The sequence below is a fragment of the Chiroxiphia lanceolata genome, chromosome 7 (assembly GCF_009829145.1).
Source record: "Chiroxiphia lanceolata isolate bChiLan1 chromosome 7, bChiLan1.pri, whole genome shotgun sequence".
Classification (NCBI taxonomy): domain Eukaryota; kingdom Metazoa; phylum Chordata; class Aves; order Passeriformes; family Pipridae; genus Chiroxiphia; species Chiroxiphia lanceolata.
Window position 1 is genome coordinate 28,052,915 of NC_045643.1, and position 16,234 is coordinate 28,069,148.

The window sequence follows — 16,234 nt, forward strand, 5'->3', positions numbered from 1 at the left end:
TTGCACAGCAACCCAAACAGTGCCAACAGCAGCTCCACGGCTTTCACTTTTTGTTGTCACCCTCCAAGTCTCTACTGCCCAGCCTGCAGAAAGGGGATACCAACATCAGCACTGTCACCAAGCAGTCTGTAGTAGGGACTGTGCCAACCCCCTTACAGGGCTGCAGTAAGAGCAGCACAGGAACACAGCAAGGCTGTGGTCACATCATGGTAGTGGCCTGGCCTGGCCTGGCTTGAGAGGTTCCTGCCTCCTTCCTCCCTCCTGTCCCCAGCCACGCTTGGGGTGCCACTCATTCAGCCCAGTGTAAATGTCTGTATGGCTACGATCTAAATCAGTGTTGAAATTATATGGGTTTAAAAAATATACCTGACCTCATGTATTCCCAGCCAGATCATTTCATAAATGTTTCACTGAGTTGGGTAAAGTATGAACAATTCAGCTGGGCACACTCAAGGGAGGAGAGGCACAGGTATAAGGAGCAAGAAACTCTTGAGGACAATATGCCTACTGCTGGAAAACCACCCTTCCAAAAGCTTGCTCCTGCTCAAACCACTCCTGTTCAAACACACAGAAAGGGGCACAGAGAGGCAATGGGATGTGTCCAAGGTCAGTAGCAGAGCTCACAACTGAAATATATCTTCTTGATCACACCACCTACCACCACACGACCAGACTCTCAGAGAGATGCTGAGCTTTCATTTGTCATTTTTACAGTGCTTCAAAATCATCCACTTAAATATGGGAAGTACTCCAGGACATTACTGCTCCGTTAAGTGAAGCTGACAGCAGCTCTCTGCAGACCAGATGCCACCACTTATTGTGGTTTCCATAACCCAATAGGAATATTTAAAAAAAATCTCCAGCCATGACTGCAGTGGGAATAAGAGCCAATACTATCCAGAGAGCTGAACTAAGGAAAACCTCACTGGAGACCTCAGAAATTCAAACCCACCCCATGGCTAGTCAGCGAGAGGGTAAAAAGGCAATGATGCAGAGCCCACCTTTTGTGAAAGGAGATTTCTTCATCCCTGCTTTGGCTGCTGGGGCAAGTGCTGCTTCACTCACCAGGAGTGTGATCAGAGGGATGTGGGCAAAACAGGGAGGATATAAGCAGTTTTGCAGAACCACAGCTTCAGGCTACTCCTTAAACCTTTGCTTCTGGTTAGGAGGAAGAGGGGACATTGCCAAGAAAACAGGATATTGCCCCTTTCCTCCAGTCCCCTCTTCCTGGCAGAGATCTGTGCTGCCAACAGGTCCACACCATTGCCTGCCTCAAGCAGTCCACTCTGCCCTCATGCAGAGCTGCAGAAGGGGGGGACTCTGGCATATTTTCTTCTGTGGGATCAAACCACTTACTGGGAAAGGAGTTGTATGCCTGGGATTGGTGTCAGCTTTTCTTGTTCCCCCAAGACAGGTGATGCCTTTGGGCCAGCACAGGGAGGATATGTTCTTTTGGAAGTCTTTTTAAACCTCTGGGTTATCATCTCTGAATCTCATGGAAGCAGAAGTACCAGGGGTGTGGTGTACAACTGGAAATGCACCTACTTTCCTTCATGGTCTCTATGTGCCTCTTCACGCTGTATCATTGTTCAGGCCAGCAGTTCTCAGCCCTTTTCACATGTTCCTGACTCCTTCTGACTCATGGAAACATTTTTGTGCACGCCTTCCCTGCTGTCACCTCCCTTCCTGACTTGGAGTCATCCACTATGGGAAGCTGGTATTCTATCCACCACCCTGGGCCATCCCAAATACAGATCAACACTCTTTCCAGGAAATCTTCTTTCTTAGTCCATGTCCTTTGCTTCCTTGTGCAGGTTTCTATTGTCACCCATGTCCACCATTTCATAGACACAACCCCCCTGGTCCTTGCATACCCTTATCCTGAACAATTTGCCATTTAACAATTTCAGAAAGTGGACTATATATTGAAATGCTTACAGGATTTCCACCTAGATCCTCAACACCCCTTCCCAGCCAGGGCTACAACCTAAATTAAAGGTATACAGTGACCAACGACGGGCCTAAAGCTGCCATAATTTCAAGACTGAAAATCAAATCTTCACTGATGAAATATTAAGTTAATTGAATGAGTCTTAACTAAGTAACTATGAATACTAGGGAGACAGTTAACTTACAGACAAAACTGCTTTGTAAAACTGTGACACACCGAACCACTAGAAAGAAGACAATTTTAGGTATTTTATTCTATGACACTCCATCACAACATCTCTATCAAGGGCTTGCTGAGCTCAGTATCAGTGGAAATGGGACTGAATCCTCAGCTTTCAGCTCATTTCATTTAGAAGTTAAACAAATGTGGTCTGGATGTCAACAATCATAATTTAGGACCCAAAACATCCAGACAAAAAGTCTCCCCACCTCTGCAGTGAGAATCAGCTTGAATTGTGAGTGTTCAGGCACATTACAGTCTCAGGTGAAAAATGATGGAAAAATGAGACATTTCCATAAAAGGAAACTCAAGTTTCCCACTAACCAGTGCTTTGGCAATAACAATTACCATTAATTGATGTTATTATTATGGAAACTAAACAGGCCAGGCTGGTTCCTTCGCATGAAACCAACCGCTCTCATAACTGGAACCACTGTCATTCTCATTTTTTAGATCAACTATCATTTTGGTGTTAATAAAATCACTTCATAGATTTTAATATATCCAACTAGGGAGACTGAACACATTCACAGAAACAAAAACCACTGTAGATATTAAAAGCAAAGAAACCACACAGAAACCATAGAGGCCCCAGGCAGGAAGTGTTTGGAGGCTGGGAGAGTAGTGGGAAGAAAGATCTTATGCACTACTCATTTCCTGTACTTTGCTGTGCATTCACCTTGGGCTCCAGATACTAGTCAAACCTTCGATCTGCATGGAGGCAGCTCTTCCTACACTCCTGCTCACGGCTTGTGCCAGGCTGTGTATTTCATTTCACATCCACGACAAAAATAACCTACTCAGTGAAAATGGCTGCATACTACAGCTTTCTCATCTGCTTTTTTGGGTTTTCATACTCTAGAAAAAAAGCACAAAGGCTGAGCTGGACAGCTGAGGGAAGCATTTAGGGCTCTGACACCACCCACTTCCCTTTGGAATGTAAAGTTGCAGAAGTATTTCTGCTTGTCATCCTGCTTCAGCTCCACAGAAATTCTTTCAGATGACTCTCACTCCTGTGCAGAAGTCATTATCATCTCCTCCAAAACCTGAGTCCAGTCTCAGAGCCATGCATTCCAGAAACAGCAAGACAGCATACAAGGTTGATGCCCTGGCATTTCACACACTGATCTGTGGATTGCAGAAGCAGCTAGGAAACAAGTCAAATGCAATTCTTGGCAAAGCCAGTTATGAAAGCCAAGTGCATGGAAATAAACCACTCCACCAACACTTATTCCTCCTTTTTCCATCAGCCTTTTCCCATCGTGATAAGATGGTGATAACTGCCCCAAATCCTTAGCTTCTGGAACTTTGCTGATTCCTATTGAGCCACTCTGCATAGAAAGGGATCCCACTTCTCTTTGGCAGGAGGGAGGTAACGGGACTGCAGTGTCCAAAACCAAGATAGAGAAAAAGCAGTCCTTGTGGACATCTTTCCCAGATAAGGGGAAAACCACAGCTGGAGAAGATGACTTTACAAACCATTTTCTCTCGCTGCCTACACTGAGTTGGCAGAAGGGCAGTATTTGCAAGTGCTTTCACTCGCTGCTGTGTGGCTCTGCAAAAGGTGATTAAAGACTCATAGCAGCCACCTTGCTCTTGTTTGCTGGTTCACTTCATACGGGCAGCAAGTAAAAGCACTTGTTGCTGCATGTCACACTATCTAAATTCATGTCCTGCAGTGGTAGGACAGACTCTACATCTTTCTTCAAAGGAATCATTTTAGTACTTCGTATCCCTCGTCTGTCTTCTACTTTTAACAGATGATTAAAAAAAAAAGACATTTCAACAATTTAATGCAGAAATAAAACGGGTGGGAATTTGGGTGTCAAAACTACTTATGGCTATTGTGTTTACGGGATTAAGGTGCGCAAAAAGGCAAAGTCTAGATGAAAATGCTTTTTGATGTTTAATCCTACGCAAAGATAGAGTTTAAGCTCAACAGCTTAAAGACGTCCATGTGGCTATCAGAGACTCTAAGATCAAAAGCTCTGCCAATAACGCATTTATGCTACAGGACTTAAATGTACATATCAGGAGAAAGACGAGATCATTAACAAGGGAACTGCTTTCAGGTGACCCCAGGAGCATGTTACCTTTTCTTAATAAGTTCCAAGGCTGAACCTATGAATTCATCCTTCATTTTTTGTAGCTTAGCTCCATAGCTGGATAAGTCTGTAGCTTCTAAGAGCAGTGATGAACAGCAAGAGGATTGGGCTTCAGAGGGCAGGGACTGCCCTGCAAGGTGGAGGACATCATTTAATTTTCTTGTCTCTCCTTTCTGCTGCTCATCACTCAAGATCTCCTGCCCAGTTCTGTGTACTGCTACTGCCTGTAAAGGTGATCGTGGAATTGGACTGGAGCAAATAGGGACTGGCGATGTATCTGGGCTAGAGGTCTGGAAGGTTTTGTCCTTCAGCTCAGGACTGCTCATCCTGAAACCATCCCATGTGGCTGGATACTGGGAAAAGCCAGCAGAGGTGTGGTTTTCATGGAATACATTGTCATCATCCTCCGCTGTGACAGCAGATTCATTGACAGCTTTGGTCCCCAAAGCTTCTGGACAGACATTCTTTTCCTCCTCCAGTGTCTGGTTTGCAGGCAGACTCTTATTCAAGCACTCAGTTGTCCCACTGCTGCTGGCAGATGAATTTCCTTCCTTTCTTCTCATCTGCTTAAATTCCTCAAAGGTGGGTATGTAGAGCCTCCCTTTACAGCGACCTTTCTTGCTCTGTCCCAATGTGACTTTGCCATTTGTTTCCCCACTGTATTGCTCTAGGGTTTCTGCTGTTCTGGATTTGCCCATCTCATGGCTTTCCCCCGTGTGCTGAAGGGGCAAACTGGGGGAGCTATTCTGCCTTCGGAGCTGAAGCCTCCTCTGAGCCTCCTGCTTGATGTCTTCTGGACTGATGATCCTGTGTGCAAAGCACAGTCCCTGTCTCCCTGTGAGGCTGTGCCTGAGGGCAGTGTGTTCCACCAACACCGTGCAATAGTTGACAGCACAACCGTTCTTGCACTGCCGACACACCTGGCACTCAAAGAACTCCTGGGCCATCAGGTCGGGCAGGGCCACCTGGGGACGCACTGGCTTACAGGGCTCTGCCACCTTACTGCTGTGCAGCCTCAGCTTCTCCTTCAGCTCTTTTTTGGCATCCCCATGTAGGGCTCTCTCCTCTGCAGAAGGGAAGAGCCACTGAGGCACTTTGGCAAAGGGAGGGAGGAGCACATTCTGTGCCGATCGAGACGTCTGTTTAGCACGGAGAGAAAGGTTTCTCAGAGAGTCCGACGTGCTCTCTACTGGGGCCACATCCACACAGCCTTCTGTCCACTGACTGGTGCCTCTATAGCGAAAGATGATCTCATTATCCAGGCTCCGGCAGTGAGAATACAGCCCAGAGTCAGCAACTGTTGCCCAGTGAAGGTTCTCCACGCTCCGATACATCCGTTTTTCCACAGGACCGGCCAAAGGTGCCTTGGCCGTGTGACAGTAGTCTAGAGTGTGGAAGTCCCCAGAAAAAATGTGAGTGTCTAGGTTCTTTAGTGGATGCATGCTGCTAACCGAAAAATCCTTTAAGCCATGTTGTGCACAGAGCTGATTATTTTGGCAGCTCGAGATCACCCGGCAGTGTTCCTGTCTCTCATCAACACTGATGTATGTCATAGCAAATGCACATGGAGGCTCTAAGACAGTGGCGTCTAGGGGGAGAGGAGGGAGCTGTGGTGTTGCTTAGATGGCAGTCAGTGTCCACAGACCACAGACAGCACAGTGTGCTGCTGAGGACTCACATAAGAGAGCTCTCACATGGGTGGAGTCGCCATGCGCAGAAGACCTGTGAATGGAAGGAAAGATGAGTTACTGAAGCAGCCTGGTGGTGACTTGCAGGATGCAACAGCAGGTCTGCTTCCAGGGAATGCAGAAGCCAACACCAACAGCTTGTGTAGGAACAGAGCAGCATAACTAGGAGATGAGCCACAGGGCTTGGGGCAGGGAATCTTTTTCTTCTCTAGCCAAGCCAACAGTGGCCTTACACTACCTATCTGAATTTGGAGAAGTTTACCCTACCTAGCAATTCCCTCACAATAATGTGGTTCAACTCCAGTGACAAATGCTCAGAAGTGCTTGCTGCAGGCCCAGCTTACTCTCACTGCAGCACTTCAGGAGATGGCAGGTTTACAAGAGATAGCGAGGTTCTTGCCCTCAAAGGGGGTGCAGACAAGAGTGTGTGGGTTACGGGGGAGGCTGGGGTGCAAAAGGATCACGTAACACTGAGGTGTCCTGGAAGACCCAAGCAGCAAGGAGGACAAATAAAGGTGGTGGTTTCGTGCCTGACAGTCACACTGCAGCTCCCTTACTGCTCTGATTCACCCTTCACAGGGAAGATGCATATGGTTTATTGATTGCATAGGGTAGCCAAGCATTGCCAAAGGCCTTCCCAGTGCAGAGACAATGGTACCTCACGGACTTTCACACAGGCACCATCCTAACTCCTTAACCACAGGCCCAAATGATCACCCTCCATGAGACCCAGAAAGAGAAAGGTGTGCTTTCCAAGGCTGCTCCTATGAGCTGTGTTCGGTATTGTAAGGACCAGGGAATCTAAGTGACTAAATCTCGTGTTCAGAGCAGAGAATTAAATCCTCAGACTCTAGTTTGGGCCAGCAGGATGAAAGCTAAGTATCTGTGTCATCGCTGGAAGTGGATGGAGCCCCTTTATACTGAATGGAGAGACTCTAAATTTCTTATGAGGACTTAAGCCTCCTAGACTTGCCAGCAGTCACACAAGGTACCAGTGTCTGCTACAGCTCAGTCCACTCCCTTCCTCGGCAAAGGGAATACATAAAGGACAGCCATACATAAAGGACAGCAAGATAGGGCAGGAAATATGGGATTAGCCTGAGATTTGTAAGGGCAAGACAGAGCTGGGATGGTGAGGCATCAGTCTTAGTAATAACCAGGCAGGAACCAACCAGGTTGAAACACACAGGAAGAGGTCTTGGTAAAGCAAGACAGAACCATATAAGCTTACAGCCCAGGCTGTTTGTTCTGTAGTGCATCTGGATTCCCCACATGTGGCAAACCATTCAGGCAGCACAGCCACCTTGATCGGGACAGGAATGAAGAGGTTCGTTACTCCCTGAAGGCTAAGACACCTAGGCATCTCATCATGTGACACACCAACAGACATCTTCTATCTGAGGGGAAGTCTGAGGTAGTGTGTTGCCTGGAAGCCAATCTTGGTAACGTGCTGGGAGCTTCATTCATCCCTTCCTTAGAATGGTTCAAATTAGCATACTTTCCCCACATTAATGAAACTATCTTTAATCTAATCCCAGAGAGGGAAGGCAGAGCTGCTCCTCTGGTTCACCGCTGAATGGAGAACATTATTTCCATCCTTCATAACTGCTAAAAATAAAAATTAAAACTAGTTCTCAAAGTGTGGCTGTTCACAGGCACTTCTCACCCGGTCTTGTCATGGTGGGGCTGGAGTTCCCCCTTCTTCACGGCTCTGGAGGAGCCCACAGGTGACAGCAGAGAAACGTGAGGATCAGGACTTTCTGTGATCATAGGTTATAACATAATCTGTCAAGAAAGAGAGAATTATATGATGTGAGAGCCAGTCACTGAGTAGGGAACACGGCTTCCTGGTAGTGCCAAAGGGCTCCTGTGAGAAAGTGCTGTTAATAAAAGATGCCGTGGCCTGTCAGGTTGGTCTGTGATCAGGTCACTGCCAAGGGACTAAAAGCCACCATGTACTTTTGGTACTGTGCTTTCAGAGTAAGTATAAAGAGAAAACAGCTCTTGCTGTAGTGAGAGCTGAGAATAAAGCTGCCCTGGCCCAAGGCAGGGAGCTACATACAGTAAGGCCTGAAGAGAAAGCAAGGCCCATGTGCGGGAGGCTCTGTGTGTATGAGTGTGAGAGCAAGGGGGTCAGAGAAGAAAGCACACAGGCAGGGGCAGAAGCAGTCAGAAGAAGAGCAAGAAAGCAGAGGAACAGAAATGACAGGGTAGGATCTGTCTGTGGCTGCTCCCTTCATCAAGAGATGGGTCAGCACTGAGAAAACAATTGACTTTTGTCCTCATGATTCTTTTCAGGTGGACATTCACTGCCAGGCTCATAGTGCTGAGCCCCACTGTATCAGGTCAGCTACAGTGATGCCAGGCATGGGTTGCCAGTGGCCACTCTGCCCCTGCCTGCTCAAGTGACAGCACAGACCACATGGCAGGGAGTTGCATCTCTCTGTTAATCAGGGGAATGCCTCAAACCCACCAGCAGGTGAGGGCACCCCTCTGCCCTGCAGGAGAACTGAGGTCCATTTTCTCAGCCGGTGTGGAAGGTGCCTGTGCTCAGGAGCATTGTCAGGCAGCAGGGACCTGCTGCTGCTCTCCAGGGCAGGATTTTCCAGAAGATGTGTGGGGGATGGCAAAAGTCACTTTCAGGGAAGGACCAGCTGGGAGAAACCTCCTGTGGGCACAGTGGGGCAGGCAGAGCGAGGGACAGAGAGCACGAGCCAGAGGCAGGTTTGCAGAGTGGAGGAGCCAGAGAAGGCAGAGAACAGCCAGAGTTGGCCGTGAGACAGCAGGAGACAGAGACTTTCCAAGAGGCCGTGCAGAGTTTGCTGACACATAGGCAGGCACCAAAATGTACTGGATTAAGTGGAAGAAGATAGGAATTTCGTTTCCAAATAGTTTATTTTAATATTTGTCACCCAACAGAGCTGACTTTTCTTTCTCTAAAACATGATTTTTTGGTCTAAGAGAACACTTTAGACACAGGAAGTCCCTTTGATACTTCCAGGAGAGCTTAGAACAAAGGTGTACGCAGATGTAGCTGATGCACAGGTGGGTGTGCAAGGGGATCTGGTGCCCTGGCTGGAGTGAGAGGGAGCGTCAGAAATCAGTGATTTCCATTTCATCTCACTCCTGCAGGGCAGCTGTAGTCATCTCATAACAGCTAGCTGGGGCAGCAGCACCTTTCTTCCCTCTTACTCCATTCTTGGAAGGACCACCTCTTTCCTAATGAACTCTTCTGAACTGAGCCATTCCCCCCACGTCACTACCTTGAGTGTTGTGCACAGCACATCAGCTAGCTAAAGCTTAATTTCCCTGAGCACCCTGCCCAGCTGCTGCCCGAGTCATGACCTGTGAAGGGGGACTGGCTGTGCTGAGGCACAGCCTGCTTCCCGCTGCACAGGGATACTTGAAGCAGGTAAAAAGCAGTGGTCTCTCTAAAACACCAGATAACTTGTACCTGGCCTGTAATCAGGAAACACCGTTTCTCCCTCCTTTCCCTGTTCTTGTGCTCCGCTCCTCAGGGCACACAAGCAACAGCGTCATAGTTTCAGCTCACATGCCTGCGTTTGTCAGGCCATTGACACCCCCATAATGTAAGGGATGTGTCTATACACTCAGCTCCCAAGTAATACAAGCACAAGCATGTTCTAAGCAGTCTGCTGGAGGACAGCACCAGATGGAGACAGAAGAAAAAAATCTCAGTTAATATGCTTATGGTTGATACCCTAAAGATGACCTTTCAGCACACGCTTGCAGACCCACTGTACATACAGACTATTTACCTGCAGTCTTACACCAACAAAGTCACCAACAAAGAAACATTGGGAACTACAGCAACATGAAAGAGTTTGCCCTCCCTCCACCTCAGAGCTGCAACTACAGTCTGTAGCTACAGCAGATGATTCCAGGTATGGAAATTAGCAAATGTCACAGAAGTGTGAGGGAATGGTGAGAAGTAAATGCTGATTTCTGACATGGTGACCCAGCTCTGGGTCCTAATTCACCCCCTCCTGAAGGTATGCAACAGTCCTAATGCATCCTTTGCTCTCTTCCAGTTAAGACCAAGCAGTGAATTGCCAGTTCTTTGTTGCTCCACAGTGTATGTGAGCACTGTGGGTTGAGGCTACACACCTTCATTTACCCAACTGGGTACTTCCAGGCAGTCCTGTCCATGCTTCCCCAAAGCTCAGGCTTTATTCTAGTCCGGCAATCTCCGGCTAATGTTGACTTATTCCAGGCCAAACAGCAAAACAGAGCTTTGTGTTGGCTGCCACTGTGGCATATCATTGCTCTTCAGTCACATTGTCTGTGCAACACTGCCTGTTCCCCTAGCTCAGGGACTGAAAACTCCTAGTGGTTATGAGCCTCACGCCTTAAGTGAGCATAAGACTAAAGCAACGTGTGCTCAGCTTATTTTCTACCATGTGATTCATTTAATCAACTTCTCCACTATTCTGATAAGTGCCTGCTTGGAGACTTGCCACTAACCTCAATTTTCCTGCAAAATCCCCCCCAAGAACTTATTTCTCAAGGATTAAAGCTTGACGGATAAATTATTCCCTCCCAAACACATCAGAACCGTTCTGCCTGGCTGACCTTCCCAGCAAAGCACCAGACAAAGTGTCAGGGATGGATGAAGCAGGCAGGCACAGGATAAGTAGCTCACTGCTAATCAAAAGCACTGTGGAGAAGACCAGTAATGTTCAAGGACTCCAGGGACATCAGGACAAGGGATCACAGAGCTTTGCAAGGCCTCAGGAAAAGAGGCCACCAAATCTGGCAGGGCTGAGTAGGTTTACTGGTGCTGCTTTGCAGAGTTCACTGTAGTAAGATTTGCTCAATAGACTTACCAAAGAAGGACATTTGTTCCATGAAATGGTGGAGAGCAGCTTGCTATTGTCTGGCCTCTCCTGCCTTGATCAGAGGCTTCAAATGAGATTGATACATTTTCTACTTTCTACTTTTACATCATCTCAGTCACAAGCAAATTAACTTCTGAGTCATAGCCATCACACCAAACTCCTGCTCCAAGGGGAGGGGAGTAATTGGAGACACCTTACTCCATCTTGAAATACGAGATTAAATAACCTTCAAGTTTTACTCTACTTTCTCTGCATTAGGTTTTGCAAAATGCACCATTGAACAGAGGTTAGTTTATTCTGGAGTACAATCTCCCTTTTATTTCAGAGATCTAACCAGCCAGATGGATGCAAACAGCACATTTCAAAGAGCTGTATAAAGGATTTTAGCAAGCTGCAATACTGCTGTGAGTTTTTTGCTATCTGATACAGCAAACCTCATGGACACAGCATGATCTGTCTACTGCCACGTCATGCACATCACTTCAGCTGCTTAGCAGAACATCAGCAGTCTCAAGGGAAAGAATGCCAGATACGTTTATTTTTTCAAGTTAAAGGTTAACAAGAAAAATAAAGGTGCCTTGGCTTTTTTAGTTGTTCTCTTAATCACAGCTGTGCTGCAGAAACTGGTTGATGCAGTGGGATGATAAGGTGACTGCAGTTATATTTCTTGGGGGTTTGGAGGTTTTTTTGTCTGTTATAGCAGCTGAAACAGGAACAGGGCTTATATAGTGTCTGTTAATTGCAGCAGGAGAGGTACAGCCGCAGTAGTTCTCTAAGCCAGTACAATTTCCTGGGTTTCTTTTTCTTCCTAGGGTAAACAGCTGCATGTAACTTTCCTTGAGTTTACAGTATTATCACTATTTTCATTGTCTGCTCCACGGCACAGATCAGGATTGCTAACAAGAGGAACAATTGCCATATTGATTCCAAAAACAGGTAATAAAGAGATAACAATAACCTTACTAGTCTGCTCACTCTATTTATAGTCCCTGAAATCTCAGAGACAGCTTGGCATGGGGAACCTCTGAAGACCCAGTGCATCCCAGGGTTGAGGGGCTACTGAGAGCACAGGGAATGGCATTAAATTCTGCTGTGTTAAAGGTGCTTGCCTTGTCACACGATACTGTCTCTTTTCATTCTTCTCAGGATTTTTTTTCCTACCTCCCCAACTCTTCCTCCATCCCACTGCACTGAACACAAGCTAATACAACCCATCCGTGGCTGCTGCTTGGCACACATCATTCTGCAGCTTCACCACCATTACCATTGCCTCCAGAAAAACAACTGGCCTTGGCCAGTGTCAGGGCTGGCTGGTCAGAGCAGCCCAAATGTACACATGTGCCAGCCAGATGTGCCAGAGAAGAATCTGTCTACAGTTATCTGTTGGTCACTATAGGAACATCCAGCTATGGTACACACAGTTCCACCAGGGAGAGTGTAGGAATCACTATAACTTCATGTGAACTTCTATTTTGGTCAGACTGGCTCCAAAATAGTGTCATGGCAGTGGGAAAGCTATTCACAAAATTTTATGGACTCACTTAAGGCCTCAAGTGTTCTTGGCTCTCTTTCTGTGGGATTTTTAAGCTGTTTGGGAGCTGTGGTTTATTGACACGAAAGGTTTCACCTGAGAAGCCACAGTGCTCCACACACCTGTGCACTTGGCAGCAGTGCCTTTGATGATTTTTTCTGGCTGCTCTGTTAGTCTGAGCAGCTTCTCCTTCTTGTGTCACAGCATGGTTTTCTCCTTGTGTTCCTCCTTCAGAAAGGCTGCGATGACATGATGCTTCCAGCCTGCCTCCAAGGGCCGGCATTCCAGCACACTGATTTCAAGCAGCATACTTTCAAGGTGACCTGTGTTCCCTCTTGATTCTTGTTTGTATCCCCTTTTACCACTCAGTCTCTTGGAAAATACTGCTCCAACTGCTCTGCTGACAATGCAGCAGCAGGATTGGAGCTTGAGAGGATTAGCATTCATCTTGCAGCTAAGGGAGGCCGATTATGGTGGTTGTGTGACAAATGTTCCTGGAGACTCAGTGTGACACTCCCATCAAGTGTCCAAGATGGACCTGCTTGGCATCACCAGATGTGAAGCATCTCAGGAGATGGCAGCACCCACCATCTGCCAAGCTTTTTTCAACATCCTGGTTGACCACAAAGCTGCTTTGGATGATTCCTTCTCAGGAGGAAGAAACTCCCATTTGCAATTAAGTCCTCTCACGGGACAGATCACCCATGGCACCTGTGAACCTGCAGGGTATATCTGATCGACAGATCCTGCCCTTGTCTGTAACACTATGAACCACTCTGCTCCCCTGTCACAGCTGGAGAAAGGGCCCACAGGGTTATAACCAAGCAGAGCCAACGCTCAGGCTTGAGTTAGCTGATGTACGGGTAAAAAGCCAAGTCACACTTAATGGGAAAAACCAAATCAAGTCCTTTTTTTATCATCATCATTTAACACATGATTTGATCTCATGATCTGTAGGGTCTGAGTCATGCTACTGGATTTTTTTCATGGTGGAAATACTCCTGGCTGAACTAGCAACACATGACCAACAGGGAACACAGCAACACAGCATTTCCCCTGTCCTGTACATTGCTTCCACCAGTCCCAAGAAGACAACAGAAAACCAGTCCTATATAGTTGGGACCCTTCACGGTTGCTGAAGGTATTCCTAATTCCTTGTTCTAAGATTGCCCCAACAGTCTCAGTCTAAGCCTTAAAATGCACAGGGCAGAGGAAATAAATTACACCTTAATTCTAAGAGTAAGTTGTATGTCAGAAGTTTCTGCTCCCTTCCTTGTACCAGGAAGACATTATTTTGCAGCACAGTCGCAAGCCTCAAACTTTGAGTGCACTAGTGGCTTACTGCACTGGTCTTTCCAATAAGGCAATAAACCCTGGCTCTCGTCTCATTAGACAGAAAAAAATCCCCCAACCTAATTCTATTGATCTCAGTTTATTAACTTTGCACTGGAACCCACTCCAGCACTCCCCAAGCCAATGGTAGGTGGATGAGCAGAGTTCTTCCATGCCAGCAATACAGAACTTGCCTGTGAGATCAGAAAGAGGCCTCGGGGAAGAAGGAGGTGTTCAGGAGGGTGAGGGAGATGGATGATCTCATTCTATGCCTTGTTTGGTCACATCCCAAAGCTGTCAGGCACTTTGGCATACTGCTGGCAGAGGCAGGTTTGGCATGAGGAAATGTGGGTGACAGTAGCATCAGCAGTCTTGGCCAGGCAGGGATGGCCACAGGCAGTGACACTTCCCATTCCTCTGAGTGTGGGCGTACTTAGCAGTGTAACACTGCAGAAAAAGGACTGTACCTTTGAGGACTGTACCTGCCAGCTGTCTCAGCTGAGGGATGTGTCCTCAGAAGGTCCAGTGCAGTATGTTGCCTGCTACCAGTCAGTGGGAGTACTGACAGGGAACTGGTGCAGCTGGCCAGGCTCTGCCTCTGCATCAGTCCCAAGGAACATCACAAGCTTTTCCCTACCTACCAAGGAGAATTTACTTTCTTCTTTTTTGCAGATTTCCAGCTCCTCCCACGGGCCTCTCTAAACAACACTCTCCTTTTCAGATGCTGATGCTTTTCAGCTGATTAAACTGTGGGCCAGACCACGAGCTGGGTGTAAATCAGTATTGCTTGTCAATGCTAATTTACACCCGCTGAGAATTTCCCTTCCTTCACCATTTAGCAGAATTATATGACATGTCTTTTATCTCTCCTCGCAGTTTAGCCTGCCATTCCCCTTTCCTGGCCCCCGAGCCTCCTGCTTTGCTCTGAACTCCCTGGAGGTTTGCAGTATAAGTTGCTTATTTGCAATGTAAAGTGTCTCTCAGAGCCACAGACCCAAGAGAGGCACATTTATCCTTACTTGTGCAGCAAATGCAGCCCCATCTTTTCCTGGCAGCAGTTTCCTAAGAATATGCTGCCAGGATATGCTGCATATAACTTGCTAAGAGAAGAAATATGTCCTTATGGCCACTACGCAATGCAGGACTTCTCTGGGGAGATGCAGGGGATGGAGAATGAAAGATCTTCCTGATCCTGCAGAGATCCTGAGTTCTTGCCTTTCCCATTGAAGCTGAAGGCAATGGCTCACCACCCAGCTCAGCACCCTGTAGATCCTGCCAGCAAGCATGATACCATTAATGACTTCTTGTTGCTATGGTGATATTGATGGATAGTCCCTGGCACTGGTGGGAATCCTGGGAAAGATAGGGAAAAAATAAAAAAAAAATAAAGTGGGTAAAAAAATTCCCCCAAAGAAAACATGAATTTGCCTACAAATGGCCATTTATGTGACAACCTTGACAAATTCAGTGGCACTTTACACTTCCTGACTCCTCCAGCCTCTCACAAGAACAACATGGTGTTCTCCAGAGCCCGTGCAAACACTCCTGCTCGCAGCAGGGCTCTGGTGCAGAGGTGCACCACTGCAAGTGGATTTCATTACCAGGAGTTAGTTTTGCAGCTTCACTCACCCTGGCAATTCATTTCACATACAGAGTAAAAATCTTGGCTCCAGTGAAATCACTTGGACTTGTGCCAGTGGGCACAGAGCCAGGATTTCCCCCAGCTCTCAGGATGCCTTATCACAAGTGACAATTTCATTCAGCTGCCACGATAGCCATTGGGAACCCCCAGCCTCTCTAGAGCTGTTTCAAGCGTGGAAAAGCCTCTGTTGCACAGTCTTTTGCTCTATTTCCCTGAGGCTCAGTGCTGTGCACTCTTCTCTCACAGCTTCCTACTCTGCAATGTGCAGTTTAGAACAATCTTTTACCCTTCATCCAAGCTGGGTGACTGCTGGCAAGGACAGGCTGCACTCCAGTCACATTTGGGCCCCTTCACTTTGCACAAGTGTTCTTGGGATTTGGGGCACAGGAACCATCTCCCTATAAAACACCAGTCCTCTCTTTGACCTTGCTTTCTCTGGGAAAAACATTCCCAATCCATGTTGGTGACACATTAATGAAGAAGTGATAAAGCCCCAGTGGAACTCCCTCTTCCTCTGCACATGCTATTTATCTAAGCTCACGCAGGAGTACACAAACTGCAAGATGCCCTGTTTTGGGGGAGATTTTAGTATTATTAGCAAATTTCAGAGTATGCTTTTTTGTCCTAGCAAAGACTCTTTTCTGCTGTGTTTTATGTCTAGGAGTTGCCTTACATACATATAAACTGACTAGAGATCCTTTTATTCCCAACAGTGGTATTGCTCCAGGCACAATGGGCACTCTTAATCCAGAAAGTTTTTATTGGTTGGGATCTGTTATTAAGGAAGAAGTGTATCCACAAGGGAGCAGTATCTACAGCAGTACCATTACACAGACATGTTTTGCCAGTAAATGCCCCAGTGTAGATCAGATCCAGCAGATGTGTCAGCTTTTCCATCTATTCGTGT

The 16,234-nt window shown here is 46.9% G+C and overlaps 1 protein-coding gene across 11 annotated transcripts in view; it reads right to left on the reverse strand.

The window, feature by feature from the left end:
• The window catches only part of LOC116789147, a 55,896-nt gene that overhangs the window by 18,652 nt on the left and 21,010 nt on the right, over window positions 1-16,234 (reverse strand). For 7 of the 11 annotated variants that reach the window (XR_004357913.1, XR_004357917.1, XR_004357914.1 and 4 more), the window contains exons 1-2: window positions 7,630-7,742; window positions 4,264-5,997 (exon numbers count right to left, since the gene is read on the reverse strand). Coding sequence is in view for 4 of the 11 variants with exons in the window: in XM_032692567.1 (XP_032548458.1) it covers window positions 4,264-5,828 (1,565 nt within the window). In the remaining 7 variants the exon portion in view is untranslated. Of the gene's footprint in view, window positions 1-4,263; window positions 5,998-7,629; window positions 7,749-9,308; window positions 9,328-16,234 lie in introns of those variants that run through there. The other 4 variants (XM_032692569.1, XM_032692567.1, XM_032692566.1 and 1 more) reach the window with 4 other exon arrangements.